The 27,706-nt window shown below is 35.9% G+C and overlaps 2 protein-coding genes across 2 annotated transcripts in view; one reads left to right on the plus strand and one right to left on the minus strand.

The window, feature by feature from the left end:
- FANCL (FA complementation group L) lies at window positions 1-26,913 on the plus strand. Its single transcript, XM_088520562.1, has 14 exons — window positions 1-130; window positions 2,191-2,249; window positions 3,057-3,117; window positions 4,094-4,150; window positions 6,938-7,035; window positions 10,799-10,895; window positions 15,091-15,159; window positions 22,038-22,188; window positions 24,179-24,262; window positions 24,885-24,930; window positions 25,020-25,101; window positions 25,903-26,019; window positions 26,325-26,396; window positions 26,790-26,913. Exons 1-14 carry the CDS (start codon window positions 38-40, stop codon window positions 26,823-26,825), a joined length of 1,122 nt encoding a protein of 373 aa, XP_088376688.1. The 5' UTR covers window positions 1-37; the 3' UTR covers window positions 26,826-26,913.
- VRK2 (VRK serine/threonine kinase 2) overlaps window positions 26,893-27,706 on the minus strand; it is a 43,289-nt gene continuing 42,475 nt past the window's right edge. The window contains exon 13 of the mRNA XM_088520564.1: window positions 26,893-27,111. Coding sequence (XP_088376690.1) covers window positions 26,893-27,111 — 219 coding nt within the window. The remainder of the gene's footprint in view (window positions 27,112-27,706) is intronic.

Here is a 27,706-nt window from a genome sequence, read left to right on the forward strand (position 1 = left end):
CGTGCCGGGAAGGAGCGAGGCAGCAGCGCGGCGTAGCATGGCCGCCCCGGGGGCCCTGCTCCGCCAGTGCCCGCTGTTGCTGCTGCAGAACCGGCACGGGACAGCCTACGAGGGCTTCCTCACGGCGCAGGTACCGCGGCGACCGCAGGCCGGGCCTGCCTGGGCGCGCGCGCGCGGTCGGGCCGGCGGCCTTTGCAAGCGACCGTTACAAACGGCGCGCGGGGCACCCCTTTCCCCGGGGCGGCCGCCTCCCCATCCGTGGGGTTGTACGGCCACTTCCCGAGTTGGCTTAAAAACCGACTAAAGAGGCGTCTTTAAATAAACACAATGCACATTGCTGGCGAAAGCGCCAAGGCTACCTGCAGTTATTTGCTTAATAACTTGCTTACTGTACGCTTTGTAGTGACTACCCAGTATCAGACTCATGTGATTCTGTGTTTAGGCATGCAGAATTGCTCCTTACATCTTGTCTGTGCTATTTAGTGTGGTCTAGCCTGTGGGCTGCTTGTGTTGTGTTGGTTGTACGTTTAAGTGAAGCCTCTTGTAAACATTAGCTTTGAGAGGATATTCTCACTTGTGAGAATCGCAGAGGTTGGACAGGACCTTCGAGTACAGCTCTGCTGCTCAAGCTGTGTCAGCTGAACCAGGTTGCTCAGGACCAAGCCTGGACATATTTTGAATAACTCCCAAGGATGGAGAAGCTGCAGCGTCTCAGGGCAGTCTGTGTCCATGTTCAGCTACTCATAGTCGAAGAGGTTCATTCTTACCTTTAGGTGAAATTTACGGTATGTGTTCGACTTAGTGCCCATTGCCGAGATTTCCAAGCCTTCTCCAGGCTGAACGGTCCCAGCCCTCTTGGCCTCTTAATGATGTCTTCATGGTCTTGTGGCCCGTTGCTGAACTTTCTGCAGTAAGTCCATGCCTGTCCTGTGCTGTGGAGCCCAGGCCTGGGCGCAGCAGATCAGATGTGAGCTGCGGAGTGCTGAGTGCAGGGGAAGGATCATCTCCCCTGGCGTGCTGCACCACTCTCTGCCCAGGCAGCAGATGTCCTTCTTGATCTTGAAGGTCTTTCCAACCATAATGATTCTATGATTCTTTGCTGTGACAGCACGTGACCGGCTCATGGTCAGCTTGTCCACCAGGTCCCTAGGGCCTTCTATGCACAGTTGCTCTCCAGCTGGTTTCTCCTGTCCAGGTGCAGGACAAGGACTTTACACTTACTGTATTAAATGACACGAGGTCCCTCTATACCCATCTCTCTAGGCTGAGTTCACCTCGCTGACTGCTTATCTAGCTCATGCTTCACAAGCTTGCCTGTGACGATGTTACAGGAATCACTCTGGAAAGTTGCATTAAAATCGTGGTAAACAGCATCCACTGAATCTGTTGTCCTATCATAGTGGAGAACTGTTGCTCTTAACTTCTTTCTGGAGAAATCTTAGAATTTGCGTTCATAAGTCATGGTATGTAGAGAGAGAACTTTGAGAATCTGAAAAAAAAAAATGAAGTGACTTAACTGCTGTTTTGACTCCAGGATGATATCAAACACATTAACCAGCTTTCTTTGTTTCAGTACTGTTTTGATCGCCACGGAAGACAGTAGAGGAAGGATCAAAAGTCAGGAAAACTCCTGAAAATGCCACTAATGGGTTGCATTTAAGCATTTAAGAGTGGTCTCACTTTTTTTTTTTCTTCCCTTTTTTCTTTTTTTTCTTCCCTATTAATAGAGTACTTGCAGTCATGTAGGCGGGACTGTTTGTGTTTAGCTTCTCAAGCCTTGCTGAAATGTGTTGTGAATCAGTGTCCAAGTTCCTTTCAGTATGATATGTCTCCTGTAACTTTTAGTCAAAGGAAGACTTTCATATCTTTCTGCATTATTAAGATAAGCTTCTATTTCTTCGTTGTGTCTGGATTTGGATAGTGCTTTTTTTCTTGTTAAAAATATTATTTTTGCCTTATGAGACACAATGTATTGGAGAGTTTTTCCTGAGTTCTGTGAATTTTAAGTGGCAGTTTCCAACTGTCATTTTTTTTTCTTTTTTTTTTTGAATGAAGAAATTCCTCGTGATAATTCTGAATAACATTCTAGTAAAAGTTTCTCTCTTAGTAGCCAGTCCTATGAAAACTTCTGCTGATGTGTAACCATTTTTCTGTGTTGACCTTCCTATCAATTAAATGCTTATTTTCAAGGGTAGAGACTTCCATATCAGAATACTGTTACCAGTGGACCATCAACTGAAGAATGCAAGGTAAGATTTTTTTTAAATGCAGTAACTAAAGGTTTATTTTGCCAAAAACACTAATAGATGGCTTATGAATTATAATTTTATATCAAATTTGGTAATTAATATTTTCTATTTTCAGCTTAACCTTGCAACAAAATTGTACAGCATCCTACAGCATCGGTGTTAATAAACACTGACAATAAACATTGTCTATATCAAAATATTTTGTTGTTAATTAACTTTGAAACCTTTTGGAATTAATCAGTTGTGTTTATGCAGAAATCAATGTACTTGAGAGCATAGAACTGTTCATTTCAATCGGCCTATATTTATGTGTCACCATTTGAGAAAGATCAGTGCAAACATCTATATTAAAGCAATAATGTTTAAGGTCTTTCATATTCTATTCTATACTTCAGCGTGACCTGGAACCATTCTAAACTGTGAACAGATGTGATATTAGACAGCTTTATTACATTTTAGGTTGGATGCTTAGAACTGCATTATAGTTAACTCTGACATTTTCAGGATACCAATTTCTAAATATTGGTATGTTTTATGAAGTCATATTAACTTGCAAGAATTATGTTGTTGTTTTCAACAAAGAGTGGAGGCTTTCATGGGTAAATGTCTGCTTACTAATTCTTAATGAACTATGGATCGTGACTTTTGAAGATTTTAAAAAACTGAATAACTCAAATTTTAAAATACTGTTTACTTCCTTTGTGTTTTTGAAGGAAAAACTTTTGTGTTAGTGTGCATTAGACTTCCTGACTCTTTCAAAAATGATGAATTCGTATTTAAAGTGCATGCAAAATATTGTTTGTCTAGGATAGAGTGTAGCTGGGATCTAAAGAAGATACTGCATGGATATCAGCATATTTTAAAGCAGGTATACTACTCTTTAAAGCTTTTCCTTTCTAAATATATAGTAACAGTAATTCTGAAATGCTTGTTCTCACAACTCAATTTAAATGTATTAAATCTTTTTTCATTTTATAACCAAGATTTATTGTTTTGAAATGTCTGAGGATTTGCGGGCAAAAGTAGAGAGAGATGGATAGATTCTTATAAATATATTTTTTTCTTCAACCTCTATGTTTTGGAGATTAAAATAGAAAATATTTTGTTAAAATGACAGCTGACATTTTACTGGAATTTTTATTTTATTCCTAAATTAAAACTAATTTTTTTCTTTTCTAAAAAAAGGTTCATAATACAAAGAAGAAAGTTAATAAAATTTGTGAATATATCTAGCTAATGCCGTGTCATATTTGGCCAAGTAATCATAGTTAAATTTCCCTATCCAGAGAAAACTCTGGAGTAAGGGCACAGATCTGCAGTCAAGTTTCTAAGAAGCCACATGTGCTATTTGAAAAACAGCATCTCTGCACCCCTTTGTAGAACAAGCGTGGTAACTCCATAGCATCCAAGGGTACAGAGCTGAGAAAACTGAAGCACAAACATGTTCATCTTCAAACGGTAGATGAGTCTGCAGAATGTTATTTATTATTTTTAAAGTAGCCAATATATTTTTGAGTAGTTAAGTAATGCAAAAGCTTCTATTTTTGTTTGTGAAGATTAAGTCTTTATAAATGTCTTCCCAAATAAAAGAACAAAGTCTTCATAAACTGTGTAAGTGTATTATGCAAATTGCTTGACAAAGTGTTTATTTGTCAATAAAGTTCTCCATACTCAGGGAGGTTTGTTTTAAATTGAACTCTTCACACATGCTCGATTTTTTTTTGTTTTGTTTTTTTTTCTCTGTGTTAGTTAAAAACATCAGAAAAATACCTAGTTAGACTAAAATTGTTCACCACCAAAGGTTATGAGATGAAGAAAATGAACTGATACTGTGCTTTCTCCAGAGATTGCACAGCTGTCCAGATCTTGTCAGTTTTCTGGTGGAGCTGAAAACTGTTATGGTAAGCAATGTTTTTATATATATATATATATGTATATATATACACATACACGGGAGAAGGGATATTCTTATGTATTTGATTTGCAGTTTTTTGTTTTTTTACAGTTTACTATTTGACAGATGGATTTATGACTTAATAAGAGACAATTTTATGTCACACTGCTTAAATAATATTTGCATAAACAAACACCCTATAAGATTTTAACTGTCTATTCTCTCCAGAAAATGCATTGTTTTAGAGAAAAAAAAAAATCCAGTGAGATATGTAGCTTTGTTAGCCCTAAGAGCCATCGTCTTTGCAGTGCTTTTTCTGGGCTTTCTCATATTGTCCAGGTGGAAAATAATGCTTTTATTCATACAGTGGGTGGGTGCTCTATCAGTGGATTGCAAAAGGTCCTTTCATCTGCATGATAGTGTGATCTATAAATGTAGAAAGCGTTCTTTTCTGATGTCTGCTGTTTATTCTTTATCAAAACCTTTTTTTAGTGTGGGATTATAAGAGTAGCAAAGGTTTGGTTACGAACATGAAATCAATATTTTGATATCAGCAAAATTTTACTTTGTAGGACTTCTCTGCAAAGAATAGTTGCATTCACACTCAATTTAGAAATAAAACACAATAACTATTTTTCAAAAAAACAGCAAAAATATTCTTATTACACTCCTGCTCTATACTGGGAATGCCTTTGTTCTATGTTGGTTAATCTCTGCCAAAACAGATTAAGCTAAACCAGACAAAGGCACTTGGAGTAAGAATAAGACATAAGAATGTCTACATGTGGCTGTTGTGGAATATTTCACAATAGTTATGCCGATCTGTGTGTCTGAATACGTAAGCCCCAAGAAAATGAGTATATATTGAAAGTACAATTCATTCAACGTAGTAAAATGTGATTGTTGATAGAGGGGGAAAAAAAACCTACTAAAACTACTAAAAAAAAACTACTAAAATTGTTTTATTACAATTTCTATATTATCTGTAAACAATAGAAAAATATTTTCGTTTGTTCCAAGCTGTATCACAGCATTTGTAAGGTCATCTTTTTCCCCTCAAGGCTTTTGTTCGTTTGTTTTTACTTTTAAAATCTTAAAGCAGCTATCCTGAATATTTTGCTTGTAGCATCACATTTTTTTGTGTGGTATTTCTTGACATTTTTATTTCTTCTCATAAAAAATATGTGATATTCTGCTATCATTTTGTAAGATTTTGTTACTGTAGTTACAATGAAACTTTTCTCTGGAAATCTGATTTTTCTTATGTTCTCTCTCGTAGGCTTTATTGTGTTTTTTATAAAAATATTAGCATTTTCTTTGTAGAGGGATAGTTGCTGCAGCTTAAAAATATATTTTCAGGCTCCATGATTTACATATCATGTGATGTGATGTCAGAATGAGGTATTAATTGGATAAAATTCTGAAAAAAAATCTGAAATTTTAAAAGATTTCTGCTCTGCATTGATTTTTCGGGAACTTTTAATTGCAGTTTATCTCGCAGCAGGCATGGTGGAGACTTTGGTTCCCTGATAATGGTTGCCAGTCCCAGTAGTTCCATAGCTATGAACCTAACCTCTGTTCATACTGCCTGATCTTCTGCTAGTCCTTAGGTGTTAATTAGAAATAGATAAACAAAGAGAGGAGAAGTTGGGGCATATTTTTTTTTAATAATCCCATATCAAGAGAAATCTTTTAAACAGTACGTAGATATGCAAGGGAGCCAGGATCTGAGAAGAACAGCTAAGAGTTGCAGCTGGTAGATTTTTTTTAAATATCCACAGTGACCAGTTTTATTTTGTGAAAAGTGTTGACCTAATTAAAAGATACTCCCCCAGTAACACTGGAAAAACTGCTTGTAGCAGTAATCATTGCTCTGATAGTCATGTCCCTTCTTGCATGAGCATCAGCTGCATAAAACTTCAGCTTCTGAAAAAACATCACAGCTTGTGGCTGCCTATTTCCCAATCTTGTTTGTGTTCCAGTCAAGAATGTTTCAAAACATAAGTGGCTGACCTTGAAAAAAATTCTTCCCTTCACTTTCTCTTTTGGAATACTTTTTAAATCATAAAATAAGCATAACTGGAGATGTATCACTGAGTTTGGGTAGTTATCTTCCGGAATTACTTAGTATAATAGCAGCTTGCTGCAATGCATTCTGTACTGCTCTGTGGAAAGTCTGATCACTGTCCATTCACTGCACAAAATCCTAAACTAGAATAGTGTAGAGGTGATGTAAAATAATTACAGCAATCAATCATAACAGGCGGTTTTACTGATAATATGTGGCATTGTGATTACAATAGTATCTCAATCCCAGTATTATTTAGTGATTCCAGGATGGCTCGGGAAATCCCTCTCCAATGACTTCGCTGTATATTCCACATCGGCAATGAAATGCCCTGGATCCATTTCCTTCCCTCTCATACACCTAGTGCAAACTTACCTTTTCTCTCACATTTACAGAATTTTTTTTTTTTTTTGGCACTCTTGTAGTACCAAATACAATTGTCTGAGATGAAATAAATAAATAAATACATTGGTATTTGAGTGTGGAAACTGTTGTTGACATCTGTGTTTTTTTTTTTTTTAAATGCAGATGTTTTCACTTCCAGTATCTAAAGTAATTTTCCAGCTTCTTTGTCTGCTTTAGCTGGAGGCTATAACAAAACAAATGCAGTGTACAGTTAAGTTTACATAGGCTTAATATTTTTGAATGGATTGCAAAAATCACATGACATGAGATGCAAAAATACTGAAATATCTCTTAATGATGTTTTAATGCTCTTTTAAACAGGAAATTGCCTTAAAGAATACACCAGAGCTGCACATACCACGTCCACCAGAATACTACTCCTGTCTTGTCAGAGATATAGAAATATTGGGTTGGAATAAGTATGTTTTTTATTACTTAAACAGAGATCGTCTTTAGAATATCTGTTGTTTGTTTAGATACATGAATTCAAGATACCAGTTGTACTTGTTCAGTTAATTAATCCTGATCAGAAACTGTGATTCTATATTAAAAACATTCTGCTGTTCTTTCTTTTTTTCTCTAAAAAAAAAAAAGGAAAAGAAAGAAAAGAAAAAGCAACTATATATAAACAGAAGGCATAGTCTCAGGATCAGATAATTTAGTTCTTACTGATCTTACATTTTTAATGTGGCATTTATTTTTCTTATTTTTCTTTCTTATTTTCACCTAGTTTGTACAGCTGTTTTAGTTTTCTGTTCTGTAGTGAAGGATAACAGTGATATTATTACAATTAGTGAAGTAGCTATGCTTAGGAACAAGTGTCTTAAAAAGCTGGCATGAAAACCTAGATCACATATTTTTTAAAACTTGCATAATTTACTTATTTCTAAGGGAACAATTCTGTCTTGCTTTCCATAGTCACAATGATTTCTGTACAGAAAGAAGTAGCATGGTTAATCTAAAGAAAGGGTAAATCGACAAGAAAAGTATATGTACGTGTAGGTGAGAATTTGGAAAGCTGAAGTAAAAAGGCCATAGGTATTGAGTTTTCTTACCTGGTTCATGTATGTATAGCTTTTAATTAATAACATTAAATAAGAATTCACTTTTAATACTGACTTTTATTTAAGTATTTAAAATATCCATGTTAATTTAGCTGAAGTTTTCTCGGTGATATTCATTACTGAGTATATAGCTGTGCTGGCTGAAGACATTCTTTTCAGATATTAGTTCAATTTACCTAAAACTTTACACAGTTTTTATAGCATAACAAAAAAAAATCTGAGCATGTACTCTCCCCTCAAAGCACTCTGCCTTCGTCCAGTGCAGTGGACTCTTCTTGATCAACCTCTGTTGCTGATAAAATCCCTGTTCATTTTTTTTTTTGTTATAGGGAAGTCAGTTATTAATAAAAATGCTAGACTGTATTTGGGGGATCATATCTGAACTATGAATTGAAAGGGGGATAATAACCGGGAGACACCTACTAGCAAATACCCTTTCTAATTTTAGTATGCTTTTAGCAATCTAATGTATGCATGAACTACAGAGAAATCCCCTTTAGTCAGGGCTGATTTGGAATTTCAGGTGAAGCACACATATGTACACATGTTTATTAAAAAGATCTTCATATACTCTATCAGCACCATCTAGGGCTGCATTTAGTACTGTCAGGAAGGATTGCAGCTCACGCTCTGAGGAACCTCTAGCTTTATTTTACCGGATTCCTTTTGGGAAAGAACTGGCTTGTCATGTTCCCCTCCTTCTCATGAGTTTTAGGTCATGCTGGAAGTGTGACGATGAAGCTGATTGTATCCAAATCTGATAGAATAACAAAAGAAATTTGGACAAAGGCGAATCAAAGCAATAGGTTATAACTTCTTTATCTCTGAAGTGAGCTAAGAAGCTCTCAAAGATGGTGAAAAGTTAGTGTGTTCTAATGACTTTTATCTAAGGAATATATGAAGTTTCTCAGAAAGAAGTTGGAGATATTATCTGAAATGATCTTATGCCTCTTTTGTCATCAACCACTGAAAGAAAAAAACAGTAAAGCAGATTGCAGATGGGCAGGCTACTGTGATTATATAAGCACTTTGGTACTGATTCTTTGACCTAATTTCGATACAAAGAAGACACATATGTTTTCTTCATTTTGAATACATGCATGCAAAAGTCACAGTTCAACAGGTGCTAGAATTGTACCAAAATTCTGTGTTTTCCTCCCAACAGCTGAGGAATTCAAATGAGGATACCTTCTTCATTTTAAGAAGGTGGAAAATGCCAGCAGAAACCTAATAAATACTTTCTGTGTCAGTTGAGGTGGAAGAGGATACGCAGAAAGTAGTACTGAAATAATGGAAAGGATCTCTTAATATTATCCGATAGCCTGAGTAGTGAATTCAGGGCGTCAGGATTTTGGTAGGATTTTGACTGTGAAAGAGTCTGTAGGGCTATGTGACTGTCATGTGAAAGACCGCCAGCATCTCCTCAGTCTGTTCTGTGAGTCATGTTCCTGACCATCTCAAGACAAGCTTGAGTAGAAATTTGGCTTCTTTGGGATTCTTTCTTAACAATTTCTGCCCCTTGTTCTCTGTTTGTTTGTTTGTTTCTTACTGTTTCTCTTTGTGGAAAAGTTTGAAAGGGAAAATATTTTTTTATTAGAAAATCTCGAATAAGTACATTGTTTATAATGAATAACAGCTGAAAGCTGATGCATTGTTTAACTTAAATAGTTGTGTTGTCTAGTAGTGAGTAGTTGTTGAAGTCAGAAAGTTGTAAGAATTTCCAAGTTGGAGAGAGTGAACTGCAGAGGTACAGAATGCAGGTGAGAATCTACATTTTTTTTTTTTACATTTCTTTTCTACTCCCTCCAAGCTCAGAGAAAATCACATTTTAGATAGCTTTAAAGGTATATTTTTAAATATGAATCTTAGAACTGAATATTTTTTTTTTAAGTACTGTTTACTTGTAGTTTACTTGGAGTGTCCAGACGTAGCCTTCGCTGCTGGTTTGGGGTTCTTCTACCCTAGGCAAGAGTAGATGAAGAGTTGGGATGTAGATTGTTTGTTTGTTTGTTTTAAAGTTCTGTAAGGTGGGAGTATCTTAGGACTGTTTAATATTGCATTACAGTCAGCACTACACGTGAAGTAATGCATCCCCTGCCCCACTTAGTACTGCTCCTGCTTTTTGTGTTTTTATTCTTCAATTCTTGCATACTGAGGCCATGTGTTCTCGGGACATGATTTAGTGACATCGCCAGATAACCGAACTAGTGTGCAATAGTTTTAAAAAAATGTTACTGTTAACAAGCAGATGCTCATTTTGAAATCTGATGGGTCTTACAGTTAATCTCAGTGTTAAGTTGTACAATAACCTTATGCTGCTTTTTATCTTTACACAAGACTGACACAGTGAAAATGTTCACTAGTAACTGCGTGGATAAGTTTGCATCTTTTTGGAAGTTGGTAAAAGTGATCAGAAGAAGATATTTCTAGGGATGAATACATTTTAGAACTGTATGCACTTCCATTTTTGTGGGAAATCAGTTACAAATCAGTATGACCTTGAACAAAATGTCAGTGATTATGTCCTAAGTTTTAAAGCTTAGGATATTAAACTTTGATATGTACTTAATGCTTGCTTGGGTGCATGCGTACTGTGAAAAAGTGCCATAAAAAACAAACGGAAATCACTGCAAATAATTCACCTTGTACCTGCTTCAGTACTGCTATCTATAGAAAATCAATTCCAGAATATGAGCCAATATCGACTCAATTTTCCACAATAATAGTATTGATAATAAAAGATAACTTCATTGAAAAGAAAAGCAAATGAAGAGCAGAAAAGACTCATACTGTAAGAAACTGCAGAAGTGGATCAAAGATTTGACAGGAAGTTTAATGTGTACATAAGTAGAGGCTGACAGGAACATGCTGTGTGTGTCAAAGGTTCCAGTGATGGAAAACTGAAACATAGTGCTCACTGACCACAGCGTGAGCCTTGACACACACTGTAAATAACCAAAAGATATATGACTGCATTAAGCAGTAGACTGGTGTATTAGCAGCAGTAAATCTAGAAGAGCAGAAATGGTTGGCAGATAGGACTTGTTCTGGTTATTATTTCGAACAGACTAATAAGAGTATTGCAGACATTTCAAACTGTTACAGTTTTCTCTTCCAGAGTGGCATATGTGGATACTGGTCTTACTACAGTAAAGCTAAAAGCTGAAGATTCATGTGGTCGACAACATCTAATCACGCTGAAACTAAATGCAAAGGTGAATTTATATGTAGAGAAAATATTTTAAGGCTTCTTAGAAAAAAGAAAAGCATTATTTACATTCATAACGTTTTAGTTGATTTCTTTCTAGAAATTCTTGAGTGTTTTTTATGCAAGATAATATGTTTCATTTTGGGCAAAATGATTTTATATAGAGTTTTCAGACTTTAACTTCAATTAAAATTCATGCTACTCTATGGTTTTCTGTAAGAATCTTCTCATGTGAAGCTGCGCACCACATGCAAAATCCTTTTACGATATTGGAATTATTTTACTGTCTTACAGGCAAAGCCATTTGGGAGACTTTTGCTAATTATCGTTCAGTGTAGAGACTAAACACGTCATAAGAATTATAGCTGAGTTGCTTTGTTAGCAAGTCTTACTATTAAATCTGTAGAGACAAAGATTTATGACAAACTACCTAGAGAAGTGGGGTCCTTATGGTTTAACAAAAAAAAAAACAAAACAAAACAAAAAAACCCCTTCTTTTTAAGCTAAATAATTGACTGATTTTGAGTGTTTACTTCTGCCAAAATGTTCCTCTTACTAATTATCCCTATAACTTCTTAAAGACTGAGTTGACTTGTGCTGTGTAAATTTACTGTGCTGTAGTTTTAAGTGGAGTGTGGAAGGCTGCATGATTTTTTTGGCAGTGCAAAGTCCTATAGATATTTCCTAGCGATCTTGGACTCATTCCTGAGGGGAACCAAACCAATGCCATGCTTGGAGGCAACAAAATTTTAACATCTCAGAATTAATTCCTTGTAAATTTTCCTGTTGCAAAGCATGAATCTCTTACCAGAAAAACTGAATATCCAGGCTGTGTGGTGACAGTAAGACAGCGTTGGTGTTGTCTTCAGAAAATCCGTTCGGGGGAGGGGGGAGGGAAGTGGATCCAGGACAATCACTGTAGTGACTCTACTACCTGTCTAAATACTGATGGTTTGTGATGGTGTCTATTCTAACATCTTGAATAATAGCCTTGAGGGGATGGGGATTGGACATGGTCGCATAAGATTAAATTTCACCTTCCCAGACTTAGTATATTCCCCTTAAATATCTGAAATCTTTTAGTTTTTCATAAGACAGAATTTATTTTACCTTAAAGACACAAAGAGTTTTCTGGATAAAGAACTTCTTTGTTGTGGAGGTTGATTTTTAAAAACTAATAAAAGTGTATTTTGAATATGCATATATATGTACATTTGGAAGCATACATGAATGATGAATGCATAATTAATTTGCTTGTCAGTTATTAAATACATTGATGGAAAAGTATGATGTCATGGTATTTAAAGTACAGGAACTATATGAATATACCTCACTATATTGTCCGTGTTTACAAGGGAGCTACTATTCCATACTTGGTATGACACTACAAATGAAATGCAAATTATTATCCCTAAAATTCTTTTTTAATTTCATGGCAAGTGCAGTACTGTTAGAAACTAGAAAAATATATCCTATATGTGAAATACTGCAAGGTGTAGTTGCCTTGAAGCAGATCTTAAGCAGCATAGGTTTTTAGTAATGCTGCAGTTTGATATGGTAAAAAAATCCCAGAGCAGCAGCATAGTTGAGGTTGGAAGGGATCTCTGGGGTTCTTCTAGTCCAGCTACCCCTGTTCACATATGATCTTTACACAATCTGTTATTAAAATATAACTGGCTAATTATTTGATTATGCATGTTGTAATTCCAGTCATTTCTAGAGGTATTCTGAAGCTCAGCATGAGGAAGAGCAGCTGACGGTCTCTACCCAGCTAAAAAGATATCCAGTAGTCTGAAGCAGTAGAATCTTCATACATCAGTTTGGTTTTATCAGATAACGTTTTATAACTAATATTATGATATTATGATAATATTATGATATTATCATACTATAATTGAAATTAATATGAATTCTTGTAGTAAGTAGGTTGCTTGCCATTTTAAACCCCCCAAATTCTGGCAGGCAACTGCAAAGACTTGATTATGTGAATGGCTTGGCCTGGGTTACAAAAGTGTGTTAGATGCATGCTCGTATATTAAATGTAAGTAAAAATTGCTTAAATTGTTATGAAGAATAATAGGATGATTTCTAACCTAAATAGAGATTTGAATGAAGTAATAAAAATATGACGACTTTGATATGCTCTGTCCTAGTATTTTATGCCACCCCATTGGGTATCTCCTCACCTGATCTTATATAGGATTTCATCTTGCAAAGTCTAAAAGCATTATACTAACATATACGCAGAATTATTGTTGCATAAGAATTCATAGTTGTTGGCAATTAGCTGGTGCACAGAAGTACAACATTGTGCTGTGCTGTTAAAATTTGGCTAGAATGCCAAGAAAAATTGCTGTAGGGCTTCTTTAATCTAAAGTTAGTGGAATCTGTTTGCAATCACTTGTTCAAAGGCATCCTATGAAAGAGTGCATAAAATGAATTTACTTACCAGAAAAGTTAACATGTAATAGGCTAAAGCTGCTGGGGTGGTCCCAAGACTCATCCTACAGAAAAATTACTGTGTTTGAGGCGCACTTTTATATACAGAAAACAAGTTTACTTCACTCTAGCACTGAAGTATATCATGAAAAATAATATCAACAGGAAAAAAAAAAAGAAATTCAACAGCTTTTGTGTGTAGATATTTTAAAATTGTAACTGTCTCCCACCTCATTTACATGTTCCAGGTCTCTTGCTGTGTCATTGTTGTTTAATTTGTCTGCCACCAATTTGATAAAACTGTAAAGCTTAAGATATTTGAGTTGTAAATGTTGTCTTTGTAAAATGGCATTCTAGCAAAAAAATAGATGAGGGAAATAAAAAAAAAAATACAAGTTTAAAGAAGTTTCTGTGAAATACAGAAATCTACTAGGTTATCCAAGAAAATCAAAGCAATAGGATGTATGCTTTCAGGAAGCTGTATTTTATTTACTCTTTCCAGTAGACAGAAATTGGAAATTGGTGCAGAAATACATTTTGAGTAAAATCAAGATACATATTAAAAATAAAGAATGCCTGCTAGATAACGACAGTACCTGGGCCTGGGGGGTTATTTTGGGTGGAGAGCAGTTCTGGGCAGAAGCAGAGTTAACCTTCATCTCTTTGTCTTAACTCTTTAGTTCGGTGAAGAAATTGAGACTTTTTTTCTCCTCTGTCTCCCCAGATGAGATTCTCTATTCTTTATTTTAATATTAAGTTATTAATATTAATACCACTTTATTAATATTCTGTTGATATTCTGTTTATTAATTTCTGTAAATCTGCTACACAAGTCACTATTAGGGTTTGATAAATTGCATTGTCTAAAGGTTAGCTTTGACTAAAATATGTAGGTTCTCACATGAGAAGCTTTACTGATAAGCTGATAGAATTTTGGATGGTTGCTCTAAAAAAAATTGTTAATTCACAACTGAACATCTTTTTCTTTGACTAGTTTGTTCACATTAGGGTGCTTCACATTAGGGTGCTGAAGTGCGGTATATTTTCTAGTGTAGCGAACAGTAAACAGTCATTTTCTTAGTTATCAAAATTCTTTATGTAGCTTCAGTTTTCTTAGTACAGCTATTTTTCCTTTTCTTCATTGGTAATATTTATTTTGGGAGATGGGAATTGTTTGTTTTAATTCTGGGTATAGTAATCCCTTCCTAAAGGGGTATGTGCTTACTCTGATTAGGTTTCAAAACAAGAAATGTTCCCCATAACAGCAAACATTCCTGTTTAAATGAAAATCAATTCATGACTCAGAAAAGGTTTTTCTTGCCTTCAGATCAGGTACCTGGCAGGTGAGAGTTTTCCATAAGTGATGTGTAAATGTCCACATCTTCTTTTAGACAAATGTGGTCAAGATACCAAGAAAGATACTTTTTCACATTTGACCTTTTTGTCTTAAAAGTATTTTTTTCCAATATATCTGTGAAAACATTGAACATATCAGAAACTGTGAATCCTCTTCCTCTAGTAAAATCTGATATACAAAAAATGTTTAAATGAAGATTTCTTCTTTAAATGATAATTAATATTTATAACTATTTCTGCAAATGCTTTACTTATTTTTCTTTCGAAAGCCAAATTCTCAAGATGCTTGAAGCGCTCGTATTTCATTATCAAATTTGGCAGCTGAATATCAGTCTCACTTTAAATCACATATGATTAATAAAAAAAAAAAAAACAAAAGAAAAAAATTATTTTTTTCCTTCCTTCAGTATCCTACGGACCCGCCAGATTGCCTTGTGGATTTTCCTGTTCAGTTTGCTGTTTCTTGGATGCCACAGGTAAAATGCTGTACTATACATCTTTTTTAATAGCTGAGAAGTTATTAAAACATACATGCAAGTTGATTTGAATTTTCTCTGGAAAATACTTGATGCTTAATTTCATTTAATTCAGGAAAACATATTTTACATAAATGATAGCCTTTCATAATTCTAACCTTGCCAGGTTTTCTACCCATCATTAAAGCCTATCTTTATTACATTTGTGTAAGGAACATGGTTGGAAGGTTGTATCGGTCTGAGTTTAGAACGACGGTAAAATTCTGACTGCCAATTTCTAGGTTGTGTGTGCCAGGTCGGATTGCTTCAGTATAAGAGCTTGAGGAAATAATTGCAGGAATGGATCATTGCAAATGAAAAATATATTTGTTTCCATATATATTTTTACCTGTATTTTTTTATTCTTTGGTATGGTTTGGGCAATTTAGGTATTGGTTATCTGTTAGCTTGTACTGGATTCCGTATACTGCAGGCAGTATTTTACCTATCCTTTTTAACTTTATACATATTTTGAATATCAAAAAAAATAAATCAAACAAAACTGGTAGCAAAATTTAGCAGGTCCTCAAATGGGTGAACATTGTGGTTCCTAAAAGGGAAAGAGGAGATGCTTTACAAATCTGCTATGTAGAATTACATGAAGTTTTGATATTGATAAGTCTTTAATATGAGTAGGTCACCTTTCATGTAGAAAGTGACAGGGCTTACCTAAAATTGTGCAGTTGTATTATTATAATATAAACTCTGTGAAAGGGAATATAAATAGATTTCAGGTAATTGATTTTTTTCTGTGTGCTGTTGCCTATTTCAGGTTTCTTTCACTGCTTGTGGACTTGAAACTTTTTTTTTTTCTTTTTGTATAATAATAGACATGGCTTTATGGCATCCATATTAAAAATGGGTAATTTTCCTTATGGTCCCTGTCTTCCTGCTGGGTTGATAATGTTTTGATGTATTTTTCTTTTGCTCTGATGAGAGGTCTGCTGCTGCTGCTCTGACATATTCATTTGGATGAATAATTATAACTTGCACAATGTCAGGCTGAAGATGGTGGGGTTTTGTGCGTCGTGACAGGCCTAGTAGCCAGTGCAGGTGTCTCACAGCAGGATCAGCAACAGCCAGTGGATTCTGGCTCAGAGGAGACTTTTAGAGTAGTAAGAAATCAGCACCAAGGGCAACGCTGCTGCTGCTACCGTTACAAGTGCCAAATAAATGCAGAGTGCTTCTCAATGACAAGTGCAAGAACATCTACTTATTTCAGTTATATTCTTTTCCCAAATAGCCAGATAAATGTGCTGGCTCCCCGTTTTAGTGTGCTCTGCGAGCAGTTTGGCACATTTCGTACATCCCGATTGTGGTGCCCTCACATCAGGGTACTGTTCCTGCACTGCCCACTGCCCAGCTGCCTTGGTACATGAAGGTCATGAGAGTGGAAATTAATGACTAATGAGGTCATGCAGCCAGCCAGCAGTTAAACAGCAATATAGGATTTGGAAGGTAAAGCGATGTGAATTATACTGCAGTCATTTCGATAGGAACACAATAAAATTTGTCATGCTTGTGCTTTTTTTAAGCAAAGGAGCTTCACACACCTCAGCTTTCTATGCTGTCTATTAATATAAAAATTTAGATAGTTGGCAGGAAACTATGTTTAGTTTTTGTGAGAAATAAGCAGTAGTCTGAATGTATTTGAAGAATCATAGATTATTTAGGTGATACAGGAGATCCCTTGACCAGCCAACAGTTCTATTAAGTTGTTTTCTGTCTACCTATGGCTCTAGTAAGCTGATGCTTATGGGCTAATGGCTGTGGTTTTCCTGGCATCTGAACTGCAACCATCTCATCAGAGATGTTGGTTACTTCAGGAATTTAAGAAATGACCTATTTTGAAAGGGTTAATCAGGTAGGTGTTTGCGCTGACCAGCAGGCCTGCTCTTACTGATTTGTCACCAGAGGAGTAAGGAAAAGGGGCAAGTGCAATTTTGTAAGAAGCAGCTAGGCTTGAGCAAAGCCCTGTACGGTTGGATTCCTGGAGCTTCGGGAATAGGTGAATATGCCTTTTTGAAGATGACTAATTAAAATCCTAGCAGTCACATATGCTAACTCTGGTAAGCCCTTCTGTTCAGATGGGTTGAGTGTGGCATTCCAAGACTGTCCATTCTAATCTGTAGAGACAAAGATTGAGCGGATGCGATTCGAAGATTTGCCTCAAATATTACAGGTATTCTTGGAAGCCTTTCAGCATATTTTATTTGATGCAAGAATTAGCAAAGTATTTTTTTTAAGTCTTACTAATATCACTTAGCTTTCACTAATGGAATCTTTGCTAAGAAGAATCGTCATGAAATTCAGAAACTGTTTCCTTTGGGATAAAAGCGTTAATGATTCACCCTCCATCTATATGAAATTCCTTAGAATTTATTTTAGAAATCTGTATTAGCAATGCTATCATGTGTCTCCTGATACTAAAACCGTACATATGCACGTGTTTGAGACTGCTTTTTTTAGAGGTTGTAGAGCTCTCCTTTTACCTTCCTTCCCCCAACAACCTTTTACACTACTGTGTTTCTTATAAGTAACCTCTGAGGAGCATTTTGGTGTGGTTTGCTAGACTTGTACAAAAATTATTGTTGTCTCTTTCTCCATTATTGATTTTGCTAGTCTAAATGTTCACTGCTGTATGTCATCTTAATTCCTAATATTAGTTACTATGATATCAGCTCCTTTAGATATTATTGAATTCTAGGCTTTTCTTACTCTCAGTATTTTTCCCCTTTTCATTTGTCTTCATTTCTATAACTGTGTCTTAAATTCCTCTTATTTTCTGTTTTCTTAGGTGTTTGAAATTCCTCCCAATTTTATAACAATTGTGAATTCTTTCAACTTGCTACTTATGGCATTTTTAACTGTTCGATACGTCTGATTTTTACTGACCAAAGTATTTGTTTCATCTCCTGTGGGAGACGGTACAGCTTGAGACAGAGCAGCGCTCTCCCAAGGCCTTGAAGGACCAGTGTGTACTGATCCTCCCTTTGCTGTTCCCATGTGAAACTTACTTCAGAGAGCAGCTGGAGACAGCACGGGGCCAGCTGATTACTGTCATTTGCAAGGCCACGAATCCAAAGCTGACTGGCTCTAGCAGACAGGTTGTTAATATATAAGGTGTTCACTCGAGCAATAAAGGGTTTCCCATCCAGATCCCGATTCTGATTAAATACAAATTGGGTTCTATGTAATAATTCACCACAATCTCCCCCAGCTGTTGCCATTAAAAGGAAAAGTACAATCTCATGGGAAAAATAAAGCAGTTTGACCAATGTTTTCTGAAGCTGATGAACCATGTGAAAGTTGATATGTTTACACTGTCTTTTTTTTTTTTTTTTTTGAGAATAACAGGTTTAACCCAGTCTCTTCAAACACCTGTTTTCAGAAGTTATCACAGATTCATGTTAACATTGAACTGATATTCAGACCACATTGTTATAGCTTGTATCAGCATATACCACATTTTTGCCTCATAGAGCCTAGGGCGAGCTGGCACTTTGATGCTAAATAAATGCTCGGCAGACAGGGAAAACTGTCCATGCTGAGTCACTTAACGCTGCATTCTCACAAGAGATCACTAATTATATTCCTCATTTCAATTTGGAGAATTTGAGAGCATGAGCATTTAGAACTGAGATTATGGTCGCTGGACACAATGCTACAAAATACATTGTCTTCTTAAAAGCCAGACCAGGGACCTCGTACTGATTATTCCAAACTGACATTTCTTTTCTGTTTGAAAACTGAGAATGATGCCATCCAATCTGAACACTAAGATTTTGTGAGCATTTCAATGCTAGCATTTCCTGCCTTATGCTAGTTCCTAATTACTATGGGTATGGACAGCTGATATTGTTGGTATCCTTAATAGTCAGAAATAGCAAGCAAGATATAGATTATAGATTAAAGGAAATCTTCATTCGTTTTAAGCTGTTTTGAAGGATTGAACTTTGATGATCCTGGAATGTACATTTGCCTGGTGATCACAAAAAGCTAAGAATTACAGAGCATGGAGGAACCAGTTTTATATTTGTTGCTGGTTTCTAGAGGCAGGTAGGCAGTCGGTAATGATGTACTGGATTATGAATATCTTATTTTTCCAAAAATGTTTGACATATTTCATACGAATCCTGCTGCAGTTGTATAGCGCTTAGCAAGAAGACAATAGTTTGTATTCTTTGACTTTATTAACAAGCATCTTGGTGTAGTGTGGGCAGAAAGAGCATTGATAGCAGTCTTTGAAAAGAACAGTCTCAGGGAATGACCAAAAATTAGCTGGTTAATCAAATAAAAAAGAATGTTATTATTTCTAAGGTTTGCATGACAGGCATGTGATGTATTTAAATAGCTATAGATGCGTTTATGTACATAGAAAGAGACAGCTGGCAACATCAATGAAGCATGCAAATAAGATCAAATGAACAGTGCATTTAAAGAAAAAGATTTAACTACCTTTTTAAGGGACATCATTGAAAAATTACAATTAGTATTAAAATTAATTGGATTTTAAAACTTATCTGTGGGTTATAATCCCTTGATGTTTCTTTTTTTCTAGTGAAACCCTTTGAATTCCCGAAAGATAAAGATAAAAATGATTATTAGAGGATTTATCTGTATGTGATATAGAAAAATGTAAAAAATCAAAATGGAAAGCAACTGTTGCAAGTACCAGAAAATTATGCTATTAATTTAAGTGTCATCAGAGCACAAAAGATCACATTTCAGGACTGTGTGAAAATTATTAAAATATTGGAAATAATAGTACTTAAGATGAAGATATTATACTCTAAGATGTGGTTAAGTGACTGACACTATTATATCACTTCAGGTATTATAAAAGTAACAAAATGCTTTTAAAGATAATAAGCGTTACATTTTGAAATTGGCAGTATTCACACTTTTCTGCTTAAGTGCTTTCCTACTTTAATATAATTTAATAACAGCAGGAAAAATGTAACATTTTATTTCTAAGCTACATCATTTCTTTTTAAAATATGTATGCCTAAAATATAAAAACATATCACTTGTAAAATCGTATTTCTTCAGATGAATATAATTTGCTTCTCCTTTTGTCTGTGGGAGAAAGGAAGGAAGGAATTACAAATTATTAAGAGAAATCACGTCAGGTATATTTGTGTGTATATGCAAAAATACCTCTTTAAGAACCAATCATTTATTTTGCTTTTTAGTTCTAACCCCAAGAACTTTTCATGTCCAAAAGATTAATGCAGTGAGGCCTTTGTTACACCCTTTTTTTTTTTTGAAATGCACTTTATGATCTCTTTATTGTAATCAAAAGTCTTCTCAATCATCCCATATTCCTCCTGCTTTCTACTCATGCATTTTTAGTTATGTTCTGTATAAAAATAATTTTCTAATACTCCCAAATATTTTCTCTCTTTCTAGTTTTGAGATTCTGAACCACCGTTTTTTTTTTTTTTTCTTCCTTCTTACTTTCCTTCACTGCTGCCTTTTTATTCACCTTATAACTTGACACCTTCACTGTTTGTCTCTCAGCTTCATCTGTCCACATGAAGGCAGCTCCTTATTCTCCCCCGGGTCTCTTCATGACAGTTCCAAATTCCTCCACTGCTTATATCAGACTCAAGCTTCCTTCAACTCAAACCCTTTATTGTTCCAAAAAAACTGATCTCTTTCCTCCTCTTGCATTTTTCACCTCCTTTCACCTCCTCCTGGCTCCCTAAATTCATAGTCCTGTATTGTACCCCCTGGGCCTCTGGAAAGTTGTCAACTTGCTTGCTGAGTGTTTACTCGGTCTTTTCCTTTAGGAATAGTTACTACTCAGTGATGATTTGTAAAACTTCTCTTTTGAATGAGCATTCTGCATATTGTCCTGTTAGTCGTAGATTCTCTGATTTCATCCCATCCAGTCTCAAATATTGGAGTGCCTTGAGAGAATGCTCTGAGTATTGCACAGTTTCTCCTTCTATCTCTTGCCCTGTTTAGATGGTTTGAAGTGTAATGCTAAGTACCCGTTTTTATAATGCTTAATGTTGAGACAATAACATTGATAAGTTACTTTCCTTAGCTTGGTGGTTTTTTACTAATCTACTTTAAATATGTGGGCATTTCTGGGTATTTGTGTGGTAAAACTGTGTTGTTGTTCAGCAGGAGTAAGTCCTGTCAGCTGCCTTTCTCCTCATTCTAGAGTTATTTTATCTCAGGGTTACTGCTTTTCTAGGGTGAGGCATGAGGGAAGACACAGTGCTGAAAGCGTAGCTCCAGCATGTGAAACCATCTTAAAAGTAAACTGCTTGTGCCAGAATCTCTTCTGTTTATGGAACCATCAGCTCTTACTTATACTGTTAACTTTTTACTGATGAAAAACAGGGTGCATTTTCAGTCAAGCCCATCTGGAAGTAGAAATCACTGTAGTAAGAAGTACTCATCAGGAGGACAATCACAGAATTTTAATAGCAGATAACAGTGATTTTTACTTGTAATTTGCAGTGGTTTATGTTATTAAGCTATAATGAAAATGGGTAGTTTTGATCAGTTTTTGAACAATTTTCTGAAAAAGAATATGAAACACTATCAAATCCAGGTCTGGCATATTTATATGTGTTAGAAATCTGAGTAGAGTAGTTATTTGTACTCAGAAATCAGCTCTACTTAATTTCTGTTATTTGGTTTAAAAATGCTTTATGTAGTAAAAGTTATTATGTAAAGATCAACATTTTTGTTACATTAATATATGACTTGTGTATATACTAGGTTGTAAAACTTCTAAAATCATGTACTATTTTTGATTATTCCATATTGTTGTAGGTAGAGATCTATGTAAAATTTGTTTAAATTTCTTCTTTTCTTAGAACTCCTTAATAGACATTTATAACCAGTTCTTGGCAGCATTAGAATCACTGAAAGAGTTCTGGGCTGCTATGGATGAAATTGATGGGAACACATGGGTACTTGAGCCAGAAAATCCCACACGGAGTGCCACAACAAGAAGGATTGCAATAGGTATGAAAAGATTAGAAGGCAAACAAGGGATTTTAGCATTACCAGTCACAGTGCTGTTTTGCTTTGCTTATTTAAGAAGATTGTGCCTCTTTGATTCGGGAAAATTAAAGGCTGCGCTTGAAAATGATAAAAAGCCACACTCTTTACTCTGTATAAAATATTAACCTTCCACAAAATGCTGAATTACTTTAGGATATAAAGTATAACTTTACAGTGTTAAATATAAAATGGAAATTCCTGTAGAAAAATCTGGTGTGTTTGTAAATTGTGTAAATGTCAAAGTTGAGGACTCCTGTAACTCTAGGAAATCAGAATTTATAAAAATACAGCTCTAAAAAATCCTCATCTCATTCTATCACCACTGTAATGTTATTCTTTCAAAAAATCTGTAAGATTGACCTGTCCTGAAAGAGCAAAATGAGAATTAGAGTAGGGGCGAGAGAGAAAAAAGGGGCTAAGGAGGCATGTGGGAAGGACAAAGGAAGGAGAGAAGGAAAGAGGAAATTAGAGGCAAAAAGTATTAACTATCTGAAAAAGTACCTTAATTCATATGGTCGTGTGGCATTCTAAGGTCTTAATAGAGAGAATAAGGAGTATTGTACTTGCAAAGGAGGAATTTGCCACTGTCAGAGGTCAAAAATATGAGGAGAAATGTTATCTTTGAAAGAAAATTTCTGATTTTCAGCCTAAGCTCAAAATATCAAAAATTTATTGTAGAAATCTGAGAACCTACAGTGGAAAACAGTAGACTTCAGTTGCAGACCTGAAGCTGCAGGAAGACTGAACGCCTGCGGAGTGAGGAAGGAAAGAAGAGCACAGGGAGTGGAGGGAGTGGAAGCAGAGGAGAAGTGGAGCAGTCAGGGAGAAGGCCAAGGGTCCAACCAAACTCCCACTTGGTCCTAGTGGGCTTTGTATAAAGTGCACTGAAAAGGGAAGGGAAGGGTCGAAAGGTTCCTCACGTCGCATGAGGATGGTGGAAAATGCTGAGCCTTCTGTCATGACTTGCTGATAATCGGCAGCTAGGGCTAAACTTTCTGATTTCACTCATTCTTAGCATATTGGTCAAAATGCAGGTAGGATTCACATCTACGATGTGAATTTTTCTGGCCAACAGAGAGATTGCCCAGGAACTATGGTCCTAAGAAACAGGCAATCCCAAAAGCAGTTCAGATCCCAGAACCAGATCCTTTCTTGGAAAAGAACACACACGTACAAGGGGAATGCCCTTGAAAGACACTGAACACTAAAGGATTTTCCTTTTCCTTTAAAGCAAGTATGCTCTGCGCACCTGTTAATTTCACAGTCTGATATATTACATATCTTTTCATTTACAAAATTATTTACTATGAGTTTTTAAAACTTCTAGAGCATTTTGAGCCATTTGCTCCCTTTTGAATAGCAGATGCCAAGAGGATGATTTGTTGATCTGCTACCATTCAAAATAGTGCTATGCATTGATATGCATTTTGGCTTACTGCTTCAGAAACACCTGGGCTTGTGCAAGTCCAGAGTATGCTGGGAGAGACTAACTTAGCTGATTTTATCTCTTACTGCTGTCTTTGTCCTGTTTCTGACCATAAAAGACAATGAGGAATTAATAACATCTGCACTGTTTCAAAGTTTCACAAAGATTTCAAATTGATTGTTTCATGTAGCTTAAGTTTGATTATGCAGAAATGGAAGTCTTAAGGTTAAGATTGTTTCAGTAATATAAGACTTGCAAGTATTTTAATAACTTACTATTTTTCATGAGAGTCTATTAAACTAGAAATACTTAGTATATATTCTCATTTTGTTCAGTTAACTCATCTGTTAACTGTACATCAACTTTTTCTTTACTTGTAGTAACAATTTGTAGTAACTCATTACCTGTAGTAACAATCAGAATTAAGTATTTTAAAACTGTCGAAAAAGTTAATGTTTCAATTTTCAAATAGAGCTTGGTTGATCTCTGTATGACTACAAATCTCTGTTTGTTTTGTCATTGTAGGGACCAATGTTTCGGTGAACATAGAGGTAGATCCCAGGCATCCAACCATGTTTCCCGAGTGTTATTTTCTTGGAGCAGATCATGGTAAGGCAGCAGCCATCCACCTTTCACTTCTCTTTCCTCCTCTCATCTCTGGTAAGCAGGTACTAGCCTAAGCTCCGTCAGTCTCTGGGGATAAGCGTTACTTAAAGAACCAGAAATTTCGAAGACAAATCTGTATGTAAGGGGTTTCACAAAGTATATGTTGATTTTTTTTAAATCTTTTTCCCATAAGCTAAATTCAAGGCAAACTCTTTTGCTGTGTTTGACAGTCATATTTTTTCCCGGTGCTTTCCTAGCCTAGCTTAGGGGTAGACTCTGTGTCCTACAGATGTTCACATTGATGATGACCCAGTCATTTTTATTTTTGTATACTTTTTTTTTTAAAAAAAGCACCTCATGTACCTTAATAATGTTTGAAAATATTTCTTAAGTATTTCACTTTGTTTCACACAGCTTTTTACCCTCCTTAACGGTAATGAGATAATATTGTAGAGTGTGAATTTCCAAATTTGATCATAAGCGCAGTCATCAACTTAGGTACCTTAAATTATTACAAAAATCTTCCTCTTTAGTGCTGAAATGTAAGAGAGAGAAGTAGGAGGAGAATGGCCAGAGAAAAGGGGATCCTAAAGATATTCTAACTATTTATATATGTTGTTTGCAGAGGTTAATCCTTTGAGAATTAAGCTGAACAACAACATGCACTTGTGGTAAGCATCCTTAATAACAGATGTTTGAAATTAAAACTGTATTTGCTTCTCCTTGAGTTGACTCTTTTTCCTCCCCATGTCATTTGCAGGGATCCAGAAATCAGCCTATTACAAAACCTGAAAGACATATTAGAAGTTGATTTTCCATCTCGTGCCGTGTTAGAAAAAAGTGTAAGTTGTTTTTGGTAATGATCAGTTGTTATTTCTGAGTACGTAAAATGTAAATGGTCACTTTCTAACAAAATAGCAATAATAATAATTTTGCTGGAAAAATAAGAGACTTAAAAGAGAGGTAATTGGATTAATATATTGTCATAAGGACTTCTGAACTTCAAACAACAATTGACAGAGCTTGTTAACCTTTGATTAGAGGTGCACACTTTCCTGTGGCCTTCATTGTGAAGCCTGTTATTAGTTGTCTTACTACTATTAAAAGGGAAAGAGAAGGTTTCAGAGTGGCTAATGAGATGTGGAAAATCCAAATATTCTGTTATGGATGTTGATGACTTACCGTTCTAATTAGGTAGAGCTGCTTAGAGGGGATAAGAGGCCATCCAAATACTGCTGCATTTCAAACAAACTTGGAATTAATTTTTGACAATGCTGTAACACTGGATTACTAACTTGCGAAATTTTTAAGTTGGTATCTGACTGTGCAATCTTGTGTCTAATGTCGAATGTAATGACAAAGGATTTTCTTCATTAAAGAAGAAGAAACTGAGGCCCAAGAGCATTAAACACTTGTCTGACTGGACATAATTCAATAAGAGAATAAAACTTAGCCAAGGCTTGCAAATCTAAAACTAATCTTACCCTTCAGAATGATGTAAATATGTAGTTGAAGGCAAAAATAGTTAGTAATTCCTAAGTAATAAAAATTGCACAATCAAAGGCAGAGAACCAAACGCTCTGTTAGCAGTCCTCTTTTTGCCTTTCCTTTCTACTGTAAGCTAAAATGTGTTGTTTTACAAGGATTTTACTAAGGACTGTGGAATCTGCTACGCCTACCGCCTGGATGGCGCCATTCCAGATCACGTGTGTGATGAGCCCCGCTGTGGACAGCCTTTCCATCAGGCTTGCCTCTATGAGGTAAAAATGTTATTAATGAGACAAACTCAATTTGCTGTTGCAGACCTCAGAAAATAAGGATTGCGCAGGTGAATTTAAGTTGAAGCAGAATTTTGCCTAGCAATTTGTTTGTCTTCTAACATACATTTCATAAGTCAGCTCACTGGAGGGGAAGGAACTTGCCTCAGTTAGTGGTCCTGCATACTAGACTTGCATGTGTGACAGATGTTTATCAAAGGAACTCTGCAAAAAACTCTGGGGAATGCACCAGGGGTAAATTTGGTATTAGACAAATGAGAATTTTAATCCAGTGATTTCTGTTGCAGTGGCTGCAAGGTCTTCCTTCTAGCAGACAGAGTTTTAATGTCATCTTTGGTGAATGTCCATACTGTAATAAGGTAAGGAAATATAACGTAAATGTGGTAGTAGCTTAGATAAAAGAAAAATCATAACAAAATCCTGACTGAAATAGAACTTCTGAAGTTCTTTTTTTATTCCAAAAGACAAAATAAAAGTGTTTTAAGGAGGAATCCCATACATTCAGAATATCATTTAACTAAAGATGTACTGAAACTGAGAGCCAGAAGCTGGCTAGAAATGAATTAGCAAGATGTATTATCAAGAATATTTTTTGCTATAATGCTGTTATATCAACAGGCACTTATGGCATAAATAGCCTAATAAAACTAGTTTAGTGCATATATAACTTAGTTTAGATTTTGAAATTTTCCTAGAAATTGCTTTTAAAATATATGTATTCACAGTAGTATTTTATAAAAATCTTTTCTAAGCCCCTGACGCTGAAGACTTCTGGGAAGAAACCTTGAAAGAAAGGAAAAACAGCTTGGTATGAACATCACTGCACTAAAAATGAAGACATTTGAAGCAGTCCCATCAAAGAAAATACAAGGAAAGTACTATTAATAACAGAAGTACAGCTATAGTTATACTGTAGCAGTATATTTCTCCAGCAAATGCAAGCCCAGATCTAGTGGATACACCAGAGCCAGAGATGCCAGAGAGTTTTTCTTGCAAAGGTACCACCTCAACTGCAGCCAAGTGTTTGCCTTCCCAGAATACAGTCTGGGGGTGAAGTTCCCTTCTCATGTATCTCTGCAGGTAAACAAAATAAAAAAGAAAACAAAAAAAAGAAAAAAAAAACACAAAGAACTTGGTATTTGTGTGAGTGAGAGTTGGAGCAGAAAAGCAAAGATACCAAAGATCATAGAATCACAGAATCCTTAAGGTTGGAGGGGACCTCTAGAGGTCATCTAGTCCAACCCCCCTGCACACGCAGGGTCACCTAGAGCACGTGGCACAGGACTGCATCCAAGAGAGTTTTGAAGATCTCCAGAGAAGGAGACTCCACAACCTCTCAGGGCAACCTGTTCTGTCACCCTAAATGTTAAGAAATTTTTCCTTAAGTTCCTGTGGAACTTTTGATGCTTTAGTTTCTGGCCATTTCCTCTAGTTCTGTCAGTGGCTGCCACTGAAAAGAGACCAGCACCATCCCCTGCACTCCCTCTCTTGAGGTACTTATAGACACTGATTAGATCCCCTCTCAGCCTTCTCTTCTCCAGGCTGAACAGGCCCAGCTCCCTCAGCCTCTCCTCATAGGGCAGATGTTCCAGGCCCCTGATCATCCTTGTAGCCCTGCGCTGGACTCTCTCCAGCAGCTCCACATCCCTCTTGTACTGTGGAGCCCAGA

This window comes from Tinamus guttatus, unplaced genomic scaffold (assembly GCF_059628265.1).
Source record: "Tinamus guttatus ecotype Peru unplaced genomic scaffold, ASM5962826v1 Tinamus_guttatus_pri_ptg000090l, whole genome shotgun sequence".
NCBI classification, from domain to species: domain Eukaryota; kingdom Metazoa; phylum Chordata; class Aves; order Tinamiformes; family Tinamidae; genus Tinamus; species Tinamus guttatus.

Excerpts from the sequence above, each read along its gene's own strand:
- FANCL (XM_088520562.1), top strand. The coding sequence starts at position 38 with ATGGCCGCCCCGGGGGCCCTGCTCCGCCAGTGCCCGCTGTTGCTGCTG. Across the intron at positions 15,160-22,037 it reads CTGTTTCTTGGATGCCACAG|AACTCCTTAATAGACATTTA; the intron begins GTAAAATGCTGT and ends TTCTTTTCTTAG. Across the intron at positions 26,020-26,324 it reads ATCAGGCTTGCCTCTATGAG|TGGCTGCAAGGTCTTCCTTC; the intron begins GTAAAAATGTTA and ends TTTCTGTTGCAG.